Below are 26,617 nucleotides of genomic sequence, written 5' to 3'. Positions count from 1 at the left end.
ATTATTTCAGTAGAAGCAGTTCCATTAGTGGCACCCAGCAATGTTGAACAGGTGCAGACACCAACAAGTGACATTATTTCAATAGATGCAGTCCATCAGTGGCACCCAGTAATGTTGAACAGGTGCAGACACCAACAAGTGACATCATTTCAGTAGAAGCAGTCCATCAGTGGCACCCAGTAATGTTGAACAGGTGCAGACACCAACAAGTGACATCATTTCAGTAGAAGCAATCCATCAGTGGCACCCAGCAATGTTGAACAAGTGCAGACACCAACAAGTGACTTCATTTCAGTAGAAGCAGTCCGTCAGTGGCACCCAGTAATGTTGAGCAGGTGCAGACACCAACAAGTGACATTATTTCAGTAGAAGCAGTTCCATTAGTGGCACCCAGCAATGTTGAACAGGTGCAGACACCAACAAGTGACATTATTTCAGTAGAAGCAGTCCATCAGTGGCACCCAGCAATGTTGAACAAGTGCAGACACCAACAGGTGACATCTTTTCAGTAGAAGCAGTCCATCAGTGGCACCCAGCATTGTTGAACAGGTGCAGACACCAACAAGTGACATTATCTCAGTAGAAGCAGTCCATCAGTGGCACCCAGCAATGTTGAGCAGGTGCAGACAGCAACAAGTGAGATCATTTCAGTATAAGCAGTTCCACTAGTGACACCCAGTAATGTTGAACAGGTGCAGACAGCCGTCCATAATATTCACTATCACTAATCACACTGTTCATCAGAGTTTATCAGCAGAAATTAAACATTTCCAAGTGGCACACAACAATGTTGAAAAAGTGCAAGTAACAGTCCATAATAGTCACTATCACTAATCACACAGTTCATCAGCAGAAATTAAACATTTCTAAGTGTCACACATCAATGTTGAGCAGGTGCAGGTGTGAACAACAGTTTGAATGCACACGCAATTGCTTTTACAAAATTATTATCAATGCTCTTACATTAAACATACAAATTATAATAAACACACAAATGATATCAGATAATTGTCATATTAACTATTACAAATACACAAATATCAGTAAACCTATAATATTTATGGGTGTCAGTGCAAGCCACAACAAACAAGTAAAATAATATTTAGGAGATAGGTCGGTACCAATTATCTGGGATTAGGAAGGGAAAACACACAAAACACACTCACTCATCTTTCATCCACATTAAGTACTACTGTGTAATTGAATAGTGTTAACTGGGTAAATGCAATTCTGTGAAAATTTGTTGTTCAACATGTGTATCAAGTAGTAGTGGCAGCAATGTATAACAGTCGATAATAGTTAGTCAACGTCATAGTCATCATGTCATAACCAATGTTTGCCAAGCCAAATCAAAATGTACGATTGCTGAACAACTGTCAGTGTGCCAAGATACGCAAATACTTCCTCTCTCCAAAAAAAAGTATATACTGCTTATTGATTTAACAAAGTGTGTGTGTAGACAATCTTCCTTCTACTTGAGTGTTCTAGTCTGCCATCTTCATCCTCCTTGTTCCATATAAACCAACAAAAAAAATATGCTCCTCACTTACTTTACCTCTTATCCACCAAAACTCCAATAATCATCAGCATCACATAATCTCAATACTTCAATAATACCTCTTACGTCGATACATATAAACCTTATCATCAATATCATTTACCTTTTCTCTTGTCCACCAAAACTCCAATAATCATCAACTTCACACAATCTCAATACCTCAATAATACCTCTTCAATACGTCGATACATATAAACCTTATCGCCAATATCATTTCACTTCCATAACAACTCTTTCTTCTAGTCAGTCTCCTCGAACAAGTACAGATAAAATCCTAATGCAAACTTCATCATCCCATACAATCCGTAGACACAATGTCCACACACAACCTCTGTGTAATCCATCTGACCCAAATCTTCTACTCATTATGAATCATAAAATACATTTTGGTTACCTTGTCCATCATTAAATAAAAGAAATGCATACATGACCTCTAACAGCCTTTGGTTCGAATAACTCTCAGTAAGTAAGTACGAGTACGTAGTATGAAAGATCACATAAGACTTTGAGTGAATAAATCGTAATATTTCACAGTGTGTACACCACTTCAAGAATCATGGCAAATCAGAAACATACATGTGGAGTGTTTCTTGCGTCAAGTGTCACTTCCTATTTCAATTGCTCACGAAGAATGCAGTGTAATAACTGTCAATGGTCTAGCCCTAGTGTTGGTATGTCATGTCGTTAGCTCCCTTCCTATTAGCATAAATTTATACAGCTTCCATAAAACCTCCAGCTCATGTGACGTCTATGAAGTTTCTTGTACTAATGTCGTTCGTCGAATTATAGCAGTTCATTTTCTTATCTTAAAAATATAAGGCACTGAGCGTAAGCAAAACATGCAATAGCGAGTAAATATACCAGTAGAGAACAGAATGTCAACAAGTGGATGCAGCACAATTCCTACAACGAGGCTCTGCCAAGCGAACAATCTATAATTAATACCATAGTGTGACCTAAACTCTATGTTTGTACACAGTATATCAGCATTGCTATATTCTAAATTGAAGAGTAGTTATGACAACAAAACAGAAATGTGTAAATATGCAATCCATACGCACAGCAGCAAACATATATCTTACGTAATAAACAGGTCATTAGCATCATATCAGCATAAGCAAATAAATGTTCATATGTAATCTTAATAAGTAAACATGAAGGCGCAAGCAGATACATCACAAAGTATAACCTACATACATAACCATATCAGCACAATTAATCATGTGACAATTATAATTTAAATAAATATGCACAGCAGGCACATAATTAAAAAATATGACGTCAGTGAAAAAGCAGTGCAGCCATGCAATGCATAATGTACGTAAGTAACAACCCTGTTCATTAATCAATCATTGTAAACATGAAGGCGCAAGCAGATAAATCGCAAAGTATAACTTACATACATATCAGCACAACTAATCAGGTGACAATTATAATTTAAATAAATAAGCACAGCTGGCACATAATAAAAAAATGTGACATCAGTGAAAAAGCAGTGCAGCCAAGCGATGCATAATATACATAATTAACAACCCTGTTTATTAATCAATCATTGTCAAAATCAGTTAATGTACGCAAGCACGTCGCTTCACAAATAAATTCATAGAACATGAAATTTAGCACAAAGTATGAATCACGTAATCGGGAGCAGCAAATTACGTTTAAAGTACGTACCTACGTGGAAATATGTTACCTGAAAAATAAACTCAATTAATAGTTACCTTTTTAGTTTATTAGTTTCTTCTTCGAAATTACATTCTTCCTGAAAATTTTCTCGATAGCAAGTCCTCTTAACGTCGGATACACACAGAATTTACCTGAAGTTCTTAAATATTTTATACAACCGTATCCTAAAAAATACTGAACGTTAATAACATAATTCATCAAGTCACTATAGCTTTATACTGAATTTAGTCGGAGAAATTAGACTGTGTATTTGTTTACGGCTGTCAGTGCATTTGCACTGAGCGCTCGATCAGCTGTAGGCGCGTGACGTGGGAAGTGATTGTTTGCGGTCAACGACTGCCTTGTGCGCCGCGCAGGCTTGACTGTTGCTTTGAGTATGTGCCGCCGCCGGAAAGCGGCGCGGTATCCTTATATTCTCTGCGTGTTTACATGTAACTGTTAGTCTCTCAAAAGTATGTCATTCCACAAAAATTTTAACGTTCGATATGTGATGTATTCCCTTAGAGCGCCGAGATTTAAGAGTTTCTACTTAGACAGTGTTAGCATGAATAATTTTGCGAATTCTATATGGACCGTTTATAAAGCAGAAAAAATTTGCGACACAAGCCTTTTCCTTTGTGAGACAAATGATGAGACTTAATTAACACCTTTTGACCAGCTGACAAGATTTTTAAACGAGCAGGACGTTTAGCTGATCTCTCTCTTCTAACAGCCGCAGATGCAATATTTTGCAAAGCCAGGTTCACAACTTCAGAATGCCGCAGTTTCCGTGAAGGCGAAAAAGGAACGATGTCAGAAATGCGATTTGTCGGTGCTTTGTTTTTTAATATCAGGATAGGCGCTAAAGAAGTTGAGTCATTAGGAAGTTCATTCAGAATGTTTTGAAAAATATGAAGATACTGATCCCAAGTTCTGTGATTCTGATGACAATAAAGACGACACAATTTATTGATTTCCTTCATCCATCTCTCTGAAGCGTTAGATTGAGGGTGAAAAAGTAAAATGAAAATTGGTTTAATTTTACGACGCCGTAGAGTACGAAGCCAAATTTTAGAACGAAACTGTGATCCATTATCTGATATAACCTTATCAACATGACCCACTTCTTTAAGAAAATGTTTGATGAAAGCATTAGATACTGAACGAGCTGTTGCTTTGCGTAAAGGTGTAAAACACACATATTTTGATGTCAATTCCACTGCTACCAAAATGTACGCAAAACCATAAGTAGAACGAACCACTGGACCGAACAAATCGACTGCAGCCATGTCCTTTAATTTCGCTGGAATGATAGGAAACAACGGTGCTCTGTGAGAAATACACTCCTGGAAATGGAAAAAAGAACACATTCACACCGGTGTGTCAGACCCACCATACTTGCTCCGGACACTGCGAGAGGGCTGTACAAGCAATGATCACACGCACGGCACAGCGGACACACCAGGAACCGCGGTGTTGGCCGTCGAATGGCGCTAGCTGCGCAGCATTTGTGCACCGCCACCGTCAGTGTCAGCCAGTTTGCCGTGGCATACGGAGCTCCATCGCAGTCTTTAACACTGGTAGCATGCCGCGACAGCGTGGACGTGAACCGTATGTGCAGCTGACGGACTTTGAGCGAGGGTGTATAGTGGGCATGCGGGAGGCCGGGTGGACGTACCGCCGAATTGCTCAACACGTGGGGCGTGAGGTCTCCACAGTACATCGATGTTGTCGCCAGTGGTCGGCGGAAGGTGCACGTGCCCGTCGACCTGGGACCGGACCGCAGCGACGCACGGATGCACGCCAAGACCGTAGGATCCTACGCAGTGCCGTAGGGGACCGCACCGCCACTTCCCAGCAAATTAGGGACACTGTTGCTCCTGGGGTATCGGCGAGGACCATTCGCAACCGTCTCCATGAAGCTGGGCTACGGTCCCGCACACCGTTAGGCCGTCTTCCGCTCACGCCCCAACATCGTGCAGCCCGCCTCCAGTGGTGTCGCGACAGGCGTGAATGGAGGGACGAATGGAGACGTGTCGTCTTCAGCGATGAGAGTCGCTTCTGCCTTGGTGCCAATGATGGTCGTATGCGTGTTTGGCGCCGTGCAGGTGAGCGCCACAATCAGGACTGCATACGACCGAGGCACACAGGGCCAACACCCGGCATCATGGTGTGGGGAGCGATCTCCTACACTGGCCGTACACCACTGGTGATCGTCGAGGGGACACTGAATAATGCACGGTACATCCAAACCGTCATCGAACCCATCGTTCTACCATTCCTAGACCGGCAAGGGAACTTGCTGTTCCAACAGGACAACGCACGTCCGCATGTATCCCGTGCCACCCAACGTGCTCTAGAAGGTGTAAGTCAACTACCCTGGCCAGCAAGATCTCCGGATCTGTCCCCCATTGAGCATGTTTGGGACTGGATGAAGCGTCGTCTCACGCGGTCTGCACGTCCAGCACGAACGCTGGTCCAACTGAGGCGCCAGGTGGAAATGGCATGGCAAGCCGTTCCACAGGACTACATCCAGCATCTCTACGATCGTCTCCATGGGAGAATAGCAGCCTGCATTGCTGCGAAAGGTGGATATACACTGTACTAGTGCCGACATTGTGCATGCTCTGTTGCCTGTGTCTATGTGCCTGTGGTTCTGTCAGTGTGATCATGTGATGTATCTGACCCCAGGAATGTGTCAATAAAGTTTCCCCTTCCTGGGGCAATGAATTCACGGTGTTCTTATTTCAATTTCCAGGAGTGTAGTTAAAGCATCACGAAGTTGTTCAAATTCTGACTGAGCTTCCTCATCCCAACACCAATTAGAATTCTTTCCAGATAGTTCACATAAACGAGGTGTGGCCAAATCATCCAATCTAACGAAGCGTCTAAGTAAATTACAGACGCCAAGGAAACTACGAACATCACGTTTTGTGGTAGGAACAGCATAATTACGAATAGCGTCTAGTTTCTCTGGATCAGGAAGAATACCTTCTGTAGAAATAATGTGACCGAGAAATTTCACCTGAGAACGACCAAATTCAGATTTTTCCAAGTTCACAGTAATGCCAACTCTTGCAAAGATACGTAATAATGAATCCAAAATTTTGTTGTGCTCACTCCAAGAATGTTTAGCAATAAGAATATCGTCAACATATGAAGTAATATTGTCACGAAGATAAACAGGTAAAATTTCGTTTAAACTACGAATCAATGCTGCTGAAGATACAGTAAGTCCAAACGGTAATATCCAAATCACTTTAGGGTAAAATAGTCATATCCGGTTATTGTTTACTTACTCTCTAGATAGATTGATAGTCGAAGAGTTGTTTTGACAGATGCAAAGAATAGTAAAAGAGTAGGCAGCGGTGCAGAAAACTAAAAGGGAAATAGCACCACTACAGCTCGGGGCCCTATGCACGCTACGGCACATATTCACTTAGTGTAGTGAATCCCCTGAGGACATTAATAGCCGCACATAATTTCCAGTTTGTGACTTAGTGGCTCTGACAAATGGCTCTGAGCACTATGGGACTCAACTGCTGAGGTCATTAGTCCCCTAGAACTTAGAACTAGTTAAACCTAACTAACCTAAGGACATCACAAACATCCATGCCCGAGGCAGGATTCGAACCTGCGACCGGAGCGGTCTTGCGGTTCCAGACTGCAGCGCCTTTAACCGCACGGCCACTTCGGCCGGCTGACTTAGTGGCCAATTTGGTGAAAGTGCGTACGTAAATTGATCTAACCATGCACATGGATGTATGTCATTCTTAGAATTGCGAAAGATCTTAAATTTCCGAATAGTCAAAAAGTGTTTATAATCAAAGTTTTCGCCTCGTGGCGACAAAGACCTACCGCGTCTGTTCCAGTCCCAATGTCGATTATTGTCAAGTTCGCGCGCCTGGCGCTCTCTTGTTGCATCCCGTAAATGAAACAAATTACTTTCTTCAAACCCCTCTGCTATCTGTGATTCCAAATTTCTTTTGCTGTCTTTTCCTACGATTTCGCCTTCAATTTGTTTGACTTGCTTTCGTAATGCCTCAAATTCCCTTTTAACGCGTTCATTAAATTTTCCCTGATTTTCAACATGCTTATTTATGTTCTGGTACTCTTCGGTTTCTGAAAATGGCAATGGAGCTGTATCATCTGAATCTCTGTCCCCATTTAAACTAAAACTTGTCAGTTTATCTGAAATCTCCTCACTTCTTTCCGATAAGTCACCTATCTGTTCTTTCTGTTTATTTACGTCTTCCGTAAGTGTCGCGACTCGGGTTTCGGTATTGACACATTTAGTAGTTAACTGTTCATACTGTTGCGTTAGGTTATTTATTTTGTCATTTGGTACGGATTCCTCGATTCTTTCAAGTATTTCTTCCTTATCATGTGCACGTTGTACATTTAACTCTGAAAATTTCTGTACTATCACGCGATCTCTTTCTTCCTGTTCTCTGTCCTGTTCCTCTTGTCTAATTTCTATTGAAATTAAACCTTTATTGTGAGCATTCAAAATCGGTTGTACTTCTTCTCTAATTTCTTTCTTCTCTAATTTCTTTCTTTGATTCATCATTCATGTTTTTGAAACCTGTCCTTATTCGTGAGCTTAACCGTGTTGCCATTGCTTCTATCTCGGTTTTAATTGTTCCTATTTGTGAGTCTAACCGTGTTGCCAAAGTTCCCATCTCTGTTTAAATTTAGATCCCAACTGTGATCCCAGATTTAATATTGCACCCATCAACTGCTCCATATCTTCTGTCGTTAATCTCGTATTCTGAAAATTTTTTGATTGTGAAAAGTTTTGAAATGGTTCCGGACTATTTTCCCGACTTATTAAATTGTTTTCAACTTCATTATTCATCATACTATTCTCATGTGTTGGCGAGTTCGCCATGTTAACAATTTCGTCATTGTCACTATCCATCATTTTTGCCTTTTTCATCGATCGCGTAATCATTTACAAAATATACAAAACTCGTCACTATATGAAAATTACACACAATGACACTTTATCATCAACAATATCATTCACACGACATGCTTCCCTCAAACACGATTAACGAACAACTGAAATCTTCCTAACTGCACAAAATTGTCAAACCCGTATACAAGACAACAAAAATTAAATTCTGCAAAAATTACCATTAGAAGAATGACAATTACCAAATCTACACATGCAATATAGACTACAATTACTAAACTACAAATTACTACAACAATACTACTGTCTACTATTTTTACAATCAGAAGATTCCAAGGGACGATCCGAAGCAGCGGTCGCCACGTGCATGGGGGCTTAATTAAATATTAATGAATGCAATGCAAATACTTTTAATTTTTTAGTAGTTGTCTGTCCGATTACGAAGTCTCGTAAACGGTTGGCCCTGACTAATTTTAGTACGAAATCTGACTGCATAGAATAACAACAAAGAATGAAAGAAAATTTCCGTTAACACAATTAATTAATTAAGTCCCCAGCAAATATAAAACGTACGAAACCAAAGCACAAGTGTAACTGTTCTGTGTGTGGAAGTATGATTCAACGTACACATCTGGCACGGTTCTTCTTCAATAAGACAAGAAATTTTAAACACCATTTATACTGAAGCAATTAAAAAAAATAGAAATACTATAATTGCGTAAGGAAACCAGAATTACGCTCTAATACAACAACACAAGCCAGATGCTTTGTTGACTGAACCTGTAATGACGCATTATTTAAGACATTGAAATAATGGAAAAAGGGGATTTTTTTTACCTTCATATATATTGACGAAAAGCACTCTGATCATTACAATATCTCCATTCGAACAACATCTGCTGTCTAGCCCATTAAACAATTGCATAAAACATGGAACAAGCACTCCCTACTACAACATCTCAACACCGACTCACTACTACTTCTCAACAGGCACTGACTACTGCCACATCTCGACAAGCACTCTCCACCACGACTTCTCGACAAGAACTGCCAGTGGAGGCGGCGGAATAAAACTCTTTGGCACAATCTCTGGCGCTGTGGCTCAGTGCAGCCACCTTTCACTGTAAAATACCGAATTATTCCAAAAAAGGCGAAGACAAAGTCTGCATCCAATAGACAGAGAAACCCTCAATGAAACACGGTTAGCGGTCAAGAGATCCGTGCGTGAAGACTTCAGTGACCACCATGGCAGAATACTGTCGAATGATCTCTCGCAAAACCCGAAGAAATTCTGATCATATGTAAAGGTTATCAGCGGCAGCAAAGTTAATTTTCAGTTCCTCATGGACTAGGCAGGAACCGAAACTGAGGACTGTAAAACAAGAAATGCTTAACTCTCCTTCGCAAACGAAAACCGAAGAGTACTGTCGCATTTTAATTCTCGAGCCACCGAAAAGATGAGTGAAATACACATCAGTGCCCCGGAAAGGAACAGGACCTTTTACGTAGGAAATTTAGTGTAGCTAAATATTGTACAGGGATGCGTTTTCGCTAGAAGCCGTAGTTTCCGAGTTATTAGAGAAAAACCTACAAAAGTAACCTTCAAACGCACCCCCACTCCCACATCGGTCAGGATTTCTAGTATGTTTTTCATTGCACTACTTTCTACCATCGCACAAAAATTTTTGACTGCACGAATTATTTCCTACATTCGATCTTTTTGTTCTTCATTGATTGGCCTTATCACGACACCGGCTTAGTCGAGCATTTCCAAATTGTAAAACTGACGTTTGTGTAAGTTTTACTTAACAATTTTGTGAATTTTAATAGCATAAAATAAACAATTACATGGTTGCATTCGTCATGCCTTCTGACTACGAAACTACTGCACTTGTAAGGGTGAAGTTTGGATCGAATTGTCAACATGATTAATTTTACTATAAAGTTCACAAAATTCGTTTCTCTTTCATTACACTCGCTGGCACGTTTAGATTAATAATGTTAACGATATAGCAAACTATGCTGATGACGATATAGCCCAACAAATAGAGACCGAAAAAGGTCGAATATCGGGAATAGTTCGTGTAGTAGGAAATTTTTGTACGGTAGTAGGAGGGAAAGACATGAACAAAGTATCAGAAATCCTGACTGGTGAGAATGGATGGAGGAGTGTTTGAAGGTCACTTTTGTACGTTATTCTCGAATAACTCGAAAACCGAGGCCTTCAGCGAAAACGTATCCCAGTACAAATTTTAACTTCATTAAACTTCCTACAAAAATAGTCCTGTTCATTTGCTCTGTCGGTCTAATACATCGCACGTAGCGAGCGAGAGAATATGAAAATCTCGCTCGTGGTTTTTGAAGGCCAGATTTAACATTGGGGGTTGCATAACAGGACAGCAGTAGGGCCACCTGAATGATCCTGCATGTGCAAGCTTCACAGTCAGTTCCTTTTTGTTTTCCGTGGCATGAATTTCGAAATTTTTGCTGACGTGTGTAATATTTAAGAACCAGTGTTGAAGCTATAAGAAGGGTAGAAGGACGGATCCTCAAAATTACAGACCAATATCCTTAACATCGGTTTGTTGCAAGATTCTCGAACATATTCTCAGTTCGAATATAATGAATTTCTTCGAGACAGAGTAGTTGCTGTCCACGCGTCAGCACGGCTTTAGAAAGCATCGCTCCTGCGAAACGCAACTCGCCCTTTTTTCACATGGTATCTTGCGAACCATGGATGAAGGGTATCAGACGGATGCCATATTCCTTGACTTCCGGAAAGCGTTTGACTCGGTGCCCCACTGCAGACTTCTAACTAAGGTACGAGCATATGGGATTGGTTCCCAAGTATGTGAGTGGCTCGAAGACTTCTTAAGTAACAGAACCCAGTACGATGTCCTCGATGGTGAGTGTTCATCGGAGGTGAGGGTATCGTCTGGAGTGCCCCAGGGAAGTGTGGTAGGTCCGCTGTTGTTTTCTATCTACATAAATGATCTTTTGGATAGGGTGGATAGCAATGTGCGGCTGTTTGCTGATAATGCTGTGGTGTACGGGAAGATGTCGTCGTTGAGTGACTGTAGGAGGATACGAGATGACTTGGACAGGATTTGTGATAGGTGTAAAGAATGGCAGCTAACTCTAAATAGAGATAAATGTAAATTAATGCAGATGAATAGGAAAAAGAATCCCGTAATGTTTGAATACTCCATTAGTAGTGTAGCGCTTGACACAGTCACGTCACTTAAATATTTGGGCGTAACATTGCAGAGCAATATGAAGTGGGACAAGCATGTAATGGCAGTTGTGGGGAAGGCGGATAGTCGTCTTCGCTTCATTGGTAGAATTTTGGGAAGATGTGGTTCATCTGTAAAGGAGACCGCTTATAAAACACTAATACGACCTATTCTTGAGTACTGCTCGAGCGTTTGGGATCCCTATCAGGTCGAATTGACGGAGGACATAGAAGGAATTCAGAGGCGGGCTTGTTACTGGTAGCTTTGATCATCATACGAGTGTTACGGAAATGCTTCAGAAACTCGGGTTGGAGTCTCTAGAGGAAAGAAGGCGTTCTTTTCGTGAATCGCTACTAAGGAAATTTAGAGAACCAGCATTTGAGGCTGACTGCAGTACAATTTTACTGCCGCCAACTTACATTTCGCGGAAAGACCACAAAGATAATATAAGAGAGATTAGGGCTCGTACAGAGGCATATAGGCAGTAATTTTTCCCTCGTTCTGTTTGGGAGGGAACAGGGAGAGAAGATGCTAGTTGTGGTATGAGGTACCCTCCGCCACGCACCGTATCGTGGATTGCGGAGTATGTATGTAGATGTAGATGTAAAAGCTGCTTCCAGGTTCTCAAAAAGCCGGTGTCATCATTTTGATGAATTCGCAGAGGTCTATATTTCTGTTCTGGGTCTTTCGTTTACATCTATCGCCGTCCCGTCTGAGGTCTGACAGTGCTGCGTTTTTTAACTCAATACTTACGTAGATAGTAGTTTAGCTGAAGACCTGTTTTCGTTGCAGGTATGTTCCTGTACCAGACCTTGTTTTCCCCGCCTCAGCCCGTGAGGAATCCTGAGCAGCCCAGTGTGGTCGGGCGCAGTAACAGCGTCCTGTGCGATTCTCCAGACGGCACGACGGGCGTCTGCTACCCGGAAGAGGAGTGTGAGCAGCTGGGCGGGCTGTCACTGGCCCCCTGCGACGACCAGCAGCGAGTCTGCTGCCTGGGTGAGTTACCACTTATATCGATTTAAGTTTTTCTTTTTTAGGTAAAACAGTCGGTGAAATTTTGGAAACAAATATATAACTGAGCTGATCGTGGAAACAAAATAATAAGCGTCACAATGGGAATTAGGAGGTACAGCGGATCAAAATTAGCGATTGATCCACAAAATTGGAATAATTTTATTCTAAAACCCATATTGTTCTGAATGCCCTTTAACATCTATATTCATATGTGAATGACCTTCCACTTAACATTCAACAAGCAAAACTGGAAGCCTTGCAGACGATTCTAGTGTTATAATACACTACTGGCCATTAAAATTGCTACACCACAGAGATGACGTGCTACAGACGCGAAATTTAACCGACAGGAAGAAGGTGCTATGATACGTAGATGATTAGCTTTTCAGAGCATTCTCACAAGGTTGGTGCCGGTGGCGACACTTACAACGTGCTGACATGAGGAAAGTTTCCAACCGATTTCTCATACACAAACAGCAGTTGACCGGCGTTGCCTGGTGAAACGTTGTTGTGATGCCTCGTGTAAGGAGGGGAACTGCATACCATCACGTTTCCGACTTTGATAAAGGTCAGATTGTAGCCTATAGCGATTGCGGTTTATTGTATTGCGACATTGCTGCTCGCGTTGGTCGAGATCCAATGACTGTTAGCAGAATATGGATTTGGTGGGTTCAGGAGGGTAATACGGAACGCCGTGCTGGATCCCAACGGCCTTGTATCACTAGCAGTCGAGATGACAGGCATCTTATCCTCATGGCTGTAACGGATCGTGCAGCTACGTCACTATCCGAGAGTCAACACATGGGGACGTTTGCAAGACAACAACCATCTGCACTAACAGTTCGACGACGTCTGCACGAACAGTTCGACGACGTTTGCATCAGCATGGACTATCAGCTCGGAGACCACGGCTGTGGCTACCCTTGACGCTGCATCACAGACAGGAGCGCCTGCGGTGGTGTAGTCAACCATGAACCTGGGTGCACGAATGGTAAGACGTCATTTTTTCGGGTGAATCCAGGTTCTGTTTACAGCATCATTATGGTCGCATACGTGTGTGGCGTCATCGCGGTGAACGCACATTGGAAGCGTGTACTCGTCATCGCCATACTGGAGTATCACCCGGCGTAATGGTATGGGGTGCCATTGGTTACACGTCTCGGTCACCTCTTCTTCGCATTGACGGCACTTTGAACAGTGGACGTTACGTTTCAGATGTGTTACGACCCGTGGCTCTACCCTTCATTCGATCCCTGCGAAACCCTACATTTCAGCAGGATAATGCAGGACTGCATGTTGCAGGTCCTGTACAGTTCTTTCTGGGTACAGAAAATGTTCGACTGCTGCCCTGGCCATCACATTCTCCAGATCTCTCACCAATTGAAAACGTCTGGTCTATGGTGGCCGTGCAACTGGCTCGTCACAATACGCCAGTCACTACTCTCGATGAACTGTGGTATCGTATTGAAGCTGCATGGGCAGCTGTATCTGTACACGCCATCCAAGCTCTGCTTGACTCAATGCCCAGGCGTATCAATGCCGTTATTACGGCCAGAGGTGGTTGTTCTGGGTACTGATTTCTCAGGATCTATGCACCCAAATTGCGTGAAAATGTAAGCACATGTCAGTTCTAGTATAATATATTTGTCCAATGAATACCCGTTTATCATCTGCATTTCTTCCTGCTGTAGCAATTTTTAATGGCCAGTAGTGTAAATCCCATAAGAGAGGGTGGAGCTAAAGGGTTAGTAAATGATATTTTACAAAGAATTATTAAGTGGCTCTCTGAAAATGGACTCTTCATGAATTAAAAAAAAAATTACATTCAGTTCTATACAACAAATAAGTCATACCAACATCTGATGTAGCACATGAGGAGGAGTCTGTAAGTAGGGTAGCATGCTCCCAATTTTTTGGTGTACATACTGATGGAAACTCGAACTGGAAGAAGCATATGACTGAGCTTCTCAAAAAATTCAGTTCTGCCACTTTTCCTCTCCGTATAATCGCTATCTTGGAAACAAACGTATCGACCTCCTGACGTATTTAGCATATTTCCACTCTATAACGTCTTACGGGAATTTTTTTCCTGGGGTAACTCATCACTTAGAAAGTATTATTACTAAAAGGCGAGCAGTAAGAATTTTATGTGGTTTTCACTCACGGACGTCATGTACACTCCTGGAAATGGAAAAAAGAACACATTGACACCGGTGTGTCAGACCCACCATACTTGCTCCGGACACTGCGAGAGGGCTGCACAAGCAATGATCACACGCACGGCACAGCGGACACACCAGGAACCGCGGTGTTGGCCGTCGAATGGCGCTAACTGCGCAGCATTTGTGCACCGCCGCCGTCAGTGTCAGCCAGTTTGCCGTGGCATACGGAGCTCCATCGCAGTCTTTAACACTGGTAGCATGCCGCGACAGCGTGGACGTGAACCGTATGTGCAGTTGACGGACTTTGAGCGAGGGCGTATAGTGGGCATGCGGGAGGCTGGGTGGACGGACCGCCGAATTGCTCAACACGTGGGGCGTGAGGTCTCCACAGTACATCGATGTTGTCGCCAGTGGTCGGCGGAAGGTGCACGTGCCCGTCGACCTGGGACCGGACCGCAGCGACGCACGGATGCACGCCAAGACCGTAGGATCCTACGCAGTGCCGTAGGGGACCGCACCGCCACTTCCCAGCAAATTAGGGACACTGTTGCTCCTGGGGTATCGGCGAGGACCATTCGCAACCGTCTCCATGAAGCTGGGCTACGGTCCCGCACACCGTTAGGCCGTCTTCCGCTCACGTCCCAACATCGTGCAGCCCGCCTCCAGTGGTGTCGCGACAGGCGTGAATGGAGGGACGAATGGAGACGTGTCGTCTTCAGCGATGAGAGTCGCTTCTGCCTTGGTGCCAAAGATGGTCGTATACGTGTTTGGCGCAGTGCAGGTGAGCGCCACAATCAGGACTGCATACGACCGAGGCACACAGGGCCAACACCCGGCATCATGGTGTGGGGAGCGATCTCCTACACTGGCCGTACACCACTGGTGATCGTCGAGGGGACACTGAATAGTGCACGGTACATCCAAACCGTCATCGAACCCATCGTTCTACCATTCCTAGACCGGCAAGGGAACTTGCTGTTCCAACAGGACAACGCACGTCCGCATGTATCCCGTGCCACCCAACGTGCTCTAGAAGGTGTAAGTCAACTACCCTGGCCAGCAAGATCTCCGGATCTGTCCCCCATTGAGGATGTTTGGGACTGGATGAAGCGTCGTCTCACGCGGTCTGCACGTCCAGCACGAACGCTGGTCCAACTGAGGCGCCAGGTGGAAATGGCATGGCAAGCCGTTCCACAGGACTACATCCAGCATCTCTACGATCGTCTCCATGGGAGAATAGCAGCCTGCATTGCTGCGAAAGGTGGATATACACTGTACTAGTGCCGACATTGTGCATGCTCTGTTGCCTGTGTCTATGTGCCTGTGGTTCTGTCAGTGTGATCATGTGATGTATCTGATCCCAGGAATGTGTCAATAAAGTTTCCCCTTCCTGGGACAATGAATTCACGGTGTTCTTATTTCAATTTCCAGGAGTGTATGTACCTCTTAGAGCCAGGCATCTGAACTGCGCCGTAGCAATACATGCAGTATGTTCGCTAACGAAATTCGTCATAAATAATCCATCACAATATGAGAAGAACAGTGATATCCACGCCTACAACACTAGAGGGAAAATGACCTCTATCACCCATTGTTAAAACTGTCAGTGGCTCAGAAAGGAGTTCAATATGCTGCAACAAAATGTTTTGATCATTTGCCCAATGTCATAAAACGTCTGACACATAGCGAAGATAGTTGCAAATCTAATTCAAAATCATTTCTCCTGGACAACTCCTTCTATTCCTCTGACGTAAAAACTGTGTAGTTGCATGAATAGGGCTATAAATAATGATGTGTTCGTTTCTGGTAACACTTATCACGTACACATATCCTGTAAACCGACTCGTCCCACATCATTTCCATAACAGAGTCGTTCAGATGATCTATGGAACATGCAACTAACTAATTAACTTATACAGACATAAAAAGAACAAGAGACAGAACATGAAATATACTAAAACAAGGGCATTACTGTGGTGGAGATACTACTATGTTACCCAAATCACATAGGCTGACAACGAAACAAAATATAGATAATCATATAAGAACATTTACACAAAATTACTAGAAGGCTTAACTGCACAGCTCATTGTTTGAAAGTACTTAGTTACTCATCACTCTAATCACGGATGTGTCCAGTGTCCAGACATGCTAGTTTCAGTGACGAGAAAAATCCATGATGAACAGGAGGGATGTAATCTAAGATGGAAAGAACGTGAGCAACTTTCTTCTTTTCAGTGAGTCTGGGTCCGTCGCATTTAAAGGGAAGAATATGGACTTGGTTTGGCATAAATCTTACTTTGTGCCAGATGTCATGAATATGGTCTCGCTGATGAATAAGGATTATGGGTGTTCAGAAGTCACCTTCCACCTGCATACATTCCTTTCGTTGACAGCTAGATGTATTCTGATCATCAGAGTCACCAATTTCCCAGAACGTTTTGCCCGTTTGCGAAACATTGCTTACGCCTACTTTCTCAGAACATTTATGAGGACAGTGGCGATTAGGTATTTCATCCTTTTTATGCACAGTTTTTCCAGAAATACACATACACTATTGGCCATAAAAATTGCTACACCACGAAGATGACGTGCTACAGGCGCGAAATTTAACCGACAGGAAGAAGATGCTGTGATATGCAAATGATTAGCTTTTCAGATCATTCACACAAGGTTGGCGCCGGTGGCGCCACCTACAACGTGCTGACATGAGGAAAGTTTCTAACCGATTTCTCATACACAAACAGTAGTTGACCGGCATTGCCTGGTTAAACGTTGCTGTGATGCCTCGTGTGAGGAGGAGAAGTGCGTGCCATCACGTTTCCAACTTTGATAAAAGTCGGATTGTAGCCTATCGCGATTGCGGTTTATCGTATCGCGACACTGCTGCTCGCGTTGGTCGAGATCCAATGACTGTTAGCAGAATACGGAATCGGTGGTTGCAGAAGGTTAATGCGGGACGCCGTGTTGGATCCCAACAGCCTCGTATCACTATCAGTCGAGATGACAGGCATCTTATCCGCATGGCTAAAACGGATCGTGCAGCCATGTATCGATCCCTGAGTCAACAGATGGGGACGTTTGCAAGACAACAACCATCTGCACGAACAGTTCGACGACGTTTGTAGCAGCATGGACTATCAGCTCGGAGACCATGGCTGCGGTTACCCTTGACGCTGCATCACAGATAGGAGTGCCTGCGGTGGTGTACTCAATGACGAACCTGGATGCACGAATGGCAAAACGTCATTTTTTCGGATGAATCCAGGTTCTGTTTAAAGCATCATGATGGTCGCATCCGTGTGAGGCGTCATCGCGGTGAATGCACATTGGAAGCGTGTGTTCGTCATCGCCATACTGGCGTATCACCCGGCGTGATGGTATGGGGTGCCATTGGTTACACGTCTCGGTCACCTCTTGTTCGCATTGGCAGCATTTTGAACAGTGGACGTTACATTTGAGATGTGTTACGACCCGTGGCTCTACCCTTCGTTCGTTCCTGCGAAACCCTACATTTCAGCAAGATAATGCACGACCGCATGTCGCAGGTCCTGTACGGGCCTTTCTGGATACAGAAAATATTCGACTGCTGCCTGGCCATCACATTCTCCAGATCTCTTACCAATTGAAATCGTCCTGATCAATGGTGGCCAAGCAACTGGCTCGTCACAATATGCCAGTCACTACTGTTGATGAACTGTGGTATCGTGTTGAAGCTGCATGGGCAGTTGTACCTGTACACGCCATCCAAGTTCTGTTTGACTCAATGCCCAGGCGTATGAAGGCCTTTATTACGGCCAGAGGTGGTTGTTCTGGGTACTGATTTCTCAGGATCTATACAGCCAAATTGCGTGAAAATGTAATCACATGTCAGTTCTAGTATAGTATATTTGTCCCATGAATACCCGTTTATCATCTGTATTACTTCTTGGTGTAGCAGTTTTAATGACCAGTGGTGTATTTTTGTCTTCTGCTTAAAATTCCATTGTGAATTGCATCTCAGTGTTTTCCGAGAAAAACCTTTCGTCTGTTCACCTGCCCCTTTATGACAGGTTTCTGAGACAGTGACAGGCTGCTCGATATTAAGACCATTTCAAAATCCTTCGCAGGTTACCTGAAAAGCAACAAAGATTGTTACTATTATGATTAGTTGTACGAATTTAAATGATGGAAAATGCATATACATACAATTAAGATCTCAACAGAAATCATTCAGTAATAACCTCATATTTCATTCGTTTCAGAAACACAATTCTATGTACATGTACTTAACACTATGTTCCTGAAACGTGCTAAGTATAACAGATTTGCACATCTACATACTTCTGCGTCATCTGAGTCACTGGGAATTTACTCAGGATTCTGCTTGGATATATCTCCGTTTCCTCGTCATCTCCGTTTCCTCGTCAAATATAGCTATAATCCCGGAAAACGTACACGGGTCCATCTTACAGTCCCTTACCATTATGTTCGTGCTGCAGGCAGCCACTGGCATTTACCATACAGCATCGCCCTGACTTCCGCTGAGTGAAACTAGAATTTTTTCGTGCTATATTGTACACTGAGGTGCCAAATGTCGTGGTATACCTTCCAACATCGTGTCGGACCTCCTTTTGCCCGGAGTAGTGCAGCAAATTGACGAGGTCTTGGAAGTTCCCTGTAGAAATATTGAGCCATCTTGCGTCTAGAGCTGTTCGTATCTGCGAAAGTAATGGGCGATGGGATTCATGTTAGGCGTTCTGGGTGGCTAAACATTCGCTCGAATTGTCCAGAATCTTCTTCAAACCAGTCGCGGATAACTGTGGCTCGGTGGCATGGCTCACTGCCATCCACAAGAAATTCCATCACTGTTTGGGAACACGAAGAGCATGAATACCTGAAAATGGTCTCCAAGTAGCGGAACATAACTACTTCTACTCAATCATCGGTACAGTTGGATCAGAGGATCCAATCCGTTCCATGGAAACACAGCCCACACCATTATGGAGCCACCACCAGCTTGCACATAGCCTTGTTGGCAACTTGGATCCATGGCTTCGTGTGGTATGCGCCACAATCGAATTCTACCATCAGCTCTTACCAACTGAAATCGGGACTCATCTGACCTGGCCACGGTTTTCCAGTCGTCTAGGGTCCAACCGATATGGTCACGAGCCCAAGAGAGGCACTGCAGGCGATGTCGTGCTGTTAGGAAAGGCACTCACGATGGTCGTCTACTGCCATAGCCTATTAACGCCAAATTTCGCCGCATAGTTCTAAAGGATAGGTTCATTGTACGTCCCACTTTTGATTTCTGCTGTTATTTCACTCAGTGTTGCATACCTCTTAGCACTGACAACCCTACGCAAACGCCGCTGTTCTCGGTCATTAAGTGAAGGCCGTCGGCCACTGTGTTGACCGTGGTGAGAGGTAATGCCCGAAATTTCCTACTCTCGGCAACTCTTGACACTGTGGATGTGGTGTCACCGCCAGACACCACGCTTGCTAGGTGGTAGCTTTAAATCGGCCGCGGCCATTTAGTACATGTCGGACCCGCGTGTCGCCACTGTGTGATCGCAGACCGAGCGCCACCACAAGGCAGGTCTCGAGATACGGACTAGCACTCGCCCCAGTTGTACGACGACTTTGCTAGCGACTACACTGACGAAGCCTTTCTCTCATTTGCCGAGAGATAGTTAAAATAGCCTTCAGCTAAGTCCATGGCTACGACCTAGCAAGGCGCCATTAGCCTTACATAGTTGATAGTTATCGTATGAAATGTCTCATCAAGAACGATGTATACAACAAGGACGATTAAAAGTTAAGTATTAAAACAGCCACGTACTTTTCTTGTTACCACTTATTACGTATCCTGCTTCAGACCTCTATCTAGCCTAAGAGAGATTACGCGTGCCTTTCGGCTACTTCAGTGTGGCGTAGCTGTCTTGTTACGCCACAACAGTTTTCTTTGAAATAGGCGTCCAATGCCGACAAAATTTCTTCGTAGGACAGAGTTGCTACGTCGCGTCGGGGAAATAATTTCACTATCACACGGTACGTTTGCACCCCTACACACGACAATAAATGAGGCTCCCGCTCGTTACCTTGAATTCTGTAGGCGGCGAGATGAAATCCAAACTGGCGTGATCACTCGGTCCACGATTCTTGCGCCGCATCAAAATTGCGAAACGGCGGTGCAACTGCATGTTGTGGCTGCGGTAGCGGTGAAGCGGCGGCTGCCGCATCGTGTTGCAGTGCACGTTGACCCTGGACGAGCTGTCCCAGGGCATCCAATAACGCCTGCGTCTGCTGATTCTGCAAGCGATAAAATTCGGACAGTACATCTGGAGATTGTGTCGAAGCCATGACACAAGTAAATGTAAGCAATTAGAAAGAACAAGACCCTTTCCGTTAAATCGTCGCCAACTGTTGTGGCGTAACAAGACAGCTACGCCACACTGAAGTAGCCGAAAGGCACGCGTAATCTCTCTTAGGCTAGATAGAGGTCTGAAACAGGATACGTAATAAGTGGTAACAAGAAAAGTACGTGGCTGTTTTAATACTTAACTTTTAATCGTCTTGTTGTATACATCGTTCTTGATGAGACATTTCATACGATAACTATCAACTATGTAAGGCTAATGGCGCCTTGCTAAGTCGTAGCCATGGACTTAGCTGAAGGCTATTCTAACTATCTCTCGGCAAATGAGAGAAAGGCTTCGTCAGTGTAGTCGCTAGCAAAGTCGTCGTACAACTGGGGCGAGTGCTAGTCCGTATCTCGAGACCTGCCTTGTGGTGGCGCTCGGTCTGCGATCACACAGTGGCGACACGCGGGTCCGACATGTACTAAATGGACCGCGGCCGATTTAAAGCTACCACCTAGCAAGCGTGGTGTCTGGCGGTGACACCACAGTGGATCTCGGAATATTGAATTCCCAAATGATTCCTGAAATGGAATGTCCTATGCGTCTAGCTGCAACTACAATTTCGCTTTCAAAGATACCTCGCGAGCTCCCTGTTGCTCCTCCTCTCGCCCAGATGAAAGCAGTATCCCATCGTGTCACGCTTGTAACTTCGCTGCTCAAATGTCGTGGAGTCACTGAATTCATTAAAGCAGTGGGTCTTGTGTGTGTGCAGCTGCTGCCGATACAACATTGGGTACTTAAGCAGAGAACGTCAAAGTGACACATATTTGCCTCTGGAAACATGTTTCGGAAATAAGTTCACTTAGATAGAATTTTAATCATTTAGTAGTATATTTGAACTACGATTGTGAAAGACTTAAATCACTCACTCGTGAAATGAAAGTAACTCTAGGCAGTGCCCGCCCGGTTGCCCGTGCGGTCTAGTGCACGGCTTTCCGGGCGGGAATGAGCGCCTGGTCCCCGGCACGGATCCGCCCGGCGGACTTGTGTCGAGGTCCGGTGAGCCGGCCAGTCTGTGGATGGTTTAGGCGGTTTTCCATCTGCCTCAGCGAATGTGGGCTGGTTCCCCTTATTCCGCCTCAGTTACACTATGTCTGCAACTGCTGCGCAAACAAGTTCTCCACGTACGCGTACACCACCATTACTCTCCCACGCAAACATAGGGGTTACACTCGTCTGGTGTGAGACGTTCCCTGGGGGGGGGATGTCCACCGGGGGCCGAACCGCACAATAACCCTGGGTTCGGTGTGAGGCGGCGGAGGGGTGAATTGGACTGCGGTAGTCGCCGTGAGGTTGTGAATCACTGCGGGTGCGGCGGGAACGGAGCCTCTCCGTCGTTTCTAGGTCCCCAGTTAACGTACAACATACATACAATATCCTTGTAATTCTTTGAAGGCCACAACGAATTCTTCAAATCTCGAGTTTTCTTTAACGCTAGTGAGCTTAGAGCAGCGTACTGCCTTTATCAGAATGTGTCCCTTCTACAAAGCGATTTTCTTTTTAAATGCATCCCCATCAAATCAGAAAGAAGTTACCTTGCAATGTCTTATTGTGCGCAGTGTGGAGTCAAGTCCACTTAAATTGGAAATAGAGATATCAGGAATAAAGGCACTTGATGCCGAAAAAAAATCTAAGAGACTCTCTCAAATCGTAGATATTAAATACGACCATACAGTCTTAATCCAGCTCAGGAGTTCTCCAACAAAAATTCCAAACCGTCCGAGCAGCTGCCAGTCGCACTGAAGCAGGATGTTCAGCCAACAGGCAGCCATTACTCTCCCTCCCCCCTCTGGAAATATTACCCAATATTATATGTACTGAGCAAGAACATAGTTTATGTCATGAAAAGATAGCTTAATGAGTGTAACTGATCTTACGGCATTATTGATAACACTGTTTAGCTAGAATAATCATCAGCACTCAAGTTCATGCTCCTGACGCTTATTTATGATAGTCTACAGTGGCCTCCGATAGTTTTACATTTCTAGCCCGGTGTCGGAACTCGACGGCCCTGTGGTCCGACGTCCCTTGTCTTCATGCCAGGTGATTTCGCCAGCAACAGGAATTTTACTGCACGCATTTGCTATATCCGTTGGCACTGTGGCATACTTGTAAAGTGTGGGTGATTCTCCATTACGTTCTTACAAACTATGCTGCCAACTCGAGCCAGTTATTTGATTGACTAACATAGAATACATTTTGTTATTCACTTATCAGTTAAATCGTTCCCTTAGAAGGTTTCTAAAAGATACAGGAAACGTACGGATGCCATATTTACTCATGGCAGCTCAACAGCCAAGAAAAACATACGAAGACTGATCGGGCCTGTTTCCAAAACGCTCACTTCATTGTCAGCGACATCTCAGACGTGGTGAGTACGAATATGATCAGGTGACTTCGTGAGTCGTACAAAGACCCCATTGGCGAGCTCAATAGAACTCATTTCACATGCAATTTATTGGTGAAAGGTTCTATCAGGATTCTATCAGGAGGATACAAGCGAACGAACAAACGGTTGCATGATCTGGCAACACATCCCTCTTACTCTCTCCTGTGAGAAACGAAGCAAGATTAGCGATTTCCGAAATTCCTTCACGAAAGAAGAAGAAGTAAATATTCCATAATTCGAATCACGAATAACTGCCAACATGAGCAACTTAGAAGTAGATATCCTCGGTATAGTGAAACAGCATAAAATACTTAAGGAAGGCAAGACTTCCGCTCCATATTGTGTGGCAGTAAGGTGCCTTTCAGAGTATTCTCATAAAATAGCGCCATACTTAGCGATTATACACAACCACTCTCTTGTAGAAAGATCCGTACCGAAAGATTGGAATGTTGCACAAGTCACACCAATATACAAGAAAGGAAATAGGAGTAATCCGCTGAATTACATACCCATCTCACTAACGTCGATTTGCAGTAGGATTTTGGAACATTACTGTGCTATAATTCTGTGAATCACCTCGAAGAAACGATTTATTGGCAAATAGCCAACACGGATTCAGAAACTATCGTTCTTGTGAAACACAACTAGTTCCTTATAGTCACGAAATATTGAGTACTATCAACAGGGGACGTCGAACTGATTCTATATTTTTATATTTCCAGAAGGCTTTTGACGTCGTTTCTCACAAGCGACTTCTAATTAAACTGCGTGCCTATGGCTTGTAGTCTCGGTTGTGTGACTGGATTCGTGGTTTCCCGTCAGAAAGGTCACAGTTCGTAATATTTGACGGAAAGCCATAGAATAAAACAGAAATAATATTTTGCGTATCCCCAGGAAGTGTTATAGGCCTTCTGTTGTTCCGGATCTAAACGGTTTATGGGACAATCTGAGCAGTCCTCTTGGACTGTTTGCACATGATGCTGTCATTTAGCGTAATGTGAAGTCATCAGATGATCAAAACGAATTGCAAAATGATTTAGACGAGGTAACTGTATGCTGCAAAAAGTGGCAATTGACTCTGAATCATTAAAAGTGTGATAGGGATTCCGATTACGAGTAATTAAAATTGGAACCAACATTGAGGCAAAGCAGACCAAAGGCTGTGATTTACTGGCGGAACAGTTAGAAAATGTAACAGATCTAGTAAGGAGACGTCTTACTCTATGCTTGTCCATCCTCTTCTGGAGTATTCCTGTGGCATCCGCATCACATGGGGTTAACGGAGGACGTCGAAAAAGTTCAAATAAAGGCAGCTCGTTTTATATTATCACGAAATAAGGGCGAGAGCATCACAGATATGATACACGAATGGGGATGGCAGTTATTAAAACAAATGCGTTTTTCTCTGGGGCAGGACCTTCTCATGAAATTTCACTCACCAACTTTCTCGTCAGAGTATGAAAATATTTAGTTGACGTTCACATATAGATGGTGAAACGATTATCATAATAAAATAAGAAAAATCAGAGCTCACACGGAAAGATTTAAGTATTCGTTTTCCCTGTGCGCTGTTCGAGAGTGGAATGGTAAGGAAGTAGCTTAAAGGTGAAACGTCCCCTTAGAACAACTTATACAAGACTGTGCTTAAACTGACACACAATATTTTTAGCGCAACGCAATCTGACTTTCAAAAATCCCTACAAAAGAATGGCCCTGACCAACATTAACCTATACTTTTCACAAATCACTCACCTCACAAAAATCTTGGTTATTCGAACTACGGCAATACAGCGAGCGTCACTACTGTCAGCTAAATAAAAGATTCAAACTACGGAAGGCACTAACTACTGATAGGCATAGTTAGCAAATGAAAGATTTTGATAGAGAAGAAACAATGTCTTTACCTTAATAGCGTTCAAAGGTCATAATATATATAGCAGTTCATGACATCCAGTCTTACAAATTTCAAAACTCCGCCATTTCTCTCCCCACATCCACCACTGCTGGCGGCTCACCTCCAACTGCGCAACGCTACGCGCTGTTAACATCCAGCTGCCCAACACTACAATAGCCAACAATGCAAACTAGCCACAGACTGCACACAGCACAGCCAGTGATTTTCATACAGAGCGCTACGTGGCGTTACCAATAAGAAAACAGAAACAGCCCACTTACATAGCCCCCATGCTCCCCACAAAAAATTTTACAAATTGTTTTGGGCACTGGCCAATACATATTTGTTAAAATTTTTTTCACAATTACAGTAACAAAGAAATCAAATGCACACACTTATTGTTACAATGTTGGTCAAATGCTAAAATTTTCTCACAGTCCACAAAGACAGTCCTGATCATTCATCACAGTAAAATTGCAGTGTTTTCTCAAAGTCTGAGCAGTAGAAGAAAATGCACACGGAAGTAGTGGATTTCCATGCAGCCTTGAAGAAGTAGTGTTGTCCTTCCAACAGAAAGACAATGCTGACTCTTGACATGCAGACAGGTAATGGGTCACAACAGAGCAAACCCACAGCAGAGTCAGTCGACGTTTTGAAGAATATTGGTAGGTAGGTCATCACTGAGCAGACCCACTGTAGTCCTGGTAGAGATTATGGTATTGGTGGGCCACCAGAGGTGCAGACCCACTGTAGTCCTGGTAGAGATTGTGGTATTGGTGGGCCACCAGAGGTGCAGACCCACTGCAGTCCTTGCAGAAATAATGGTACTGGTGAGTCAGCAAAGGTGTAGACCCACTGTAGTCCTTGTAGAGGTGCAGGTGCACAATCACCATTGAAGAGTCTTGCGGATAATATAGCAAGTCCATAACCACCACTTGTGCACTCACAAAGTTTTTGGAATTGTCCTTAGAACCAGCAATGCTGTTATCCAGTCCCTTGCTGAATTAGTAACACACGTGCAAACACTAACAGTCCCTACTTCTCATATATTGTGCATTACTATGACCAACAGAAACGTGTGCAGTGAAATGTAACTTAATTTGAAGAACTGGTGTCTATACAATTACAACATAAGAATACAATTACAAAGGTACAAAATACATCATTAAAGAACATAACAATACAGATAACATTTGTAGTAATAGGGGCTTTACAAATGAATAGAAATAAACATATACATCAGTGTTACAGGAATTATGACATAAGTAAATACATAAAAGATCAGAATAACTTTTGAAACATCAACTTCACACATGAGCATTAAAACAAAACAGAATAAATAATGTCTAAACATCTTTACAAAGTAAATAACATATTATC

The 26,617-nt window shown here is 43.5% G+C and overlaps 1 protein-coding gene across 2 annotated transcripts in view; it reads left to right on the top strand.

Moving 5' to 3' along the window:
- LOC124555782 overlaps positions 1-26,617 on the top strand; it is a 366,970-nt gene that overhangs the window by 46,169 nt on the left and 294,184 nt on the right. For both annotated transcript variants that reach the window (XM_047129836.1, XM_047129835.1), the window contains exon 2: positions 12,167-12,370. In XM_047129836.1, coding sequence (XP_046985792.1) covers positions 12,167-12,370 — 204 coding nt within the window. The remainder of the gene's footprint in view (positions 1-12,166; positions 12,371-26,617) is intronic.

Source organism: Schistocerca americana, chromosome X (genome assembly GCF_021461395.2).
Source record: "Schistocerca americana isolate TAMUIC-IGC-003095 chromosome X, iqSchAmer2.1, whole genome shotgun sequence".
Classification (NCBI taxonomy): domain Eukaryota; kingdom Metazoa; phylum Arthropoda; class Insecta; order Orthoptera; family Acrididae; genus Schistocerca; species Schistocerca americana.
This window is presented reverse-complemented; position numbering and strand designations above follow the sequence as displayed.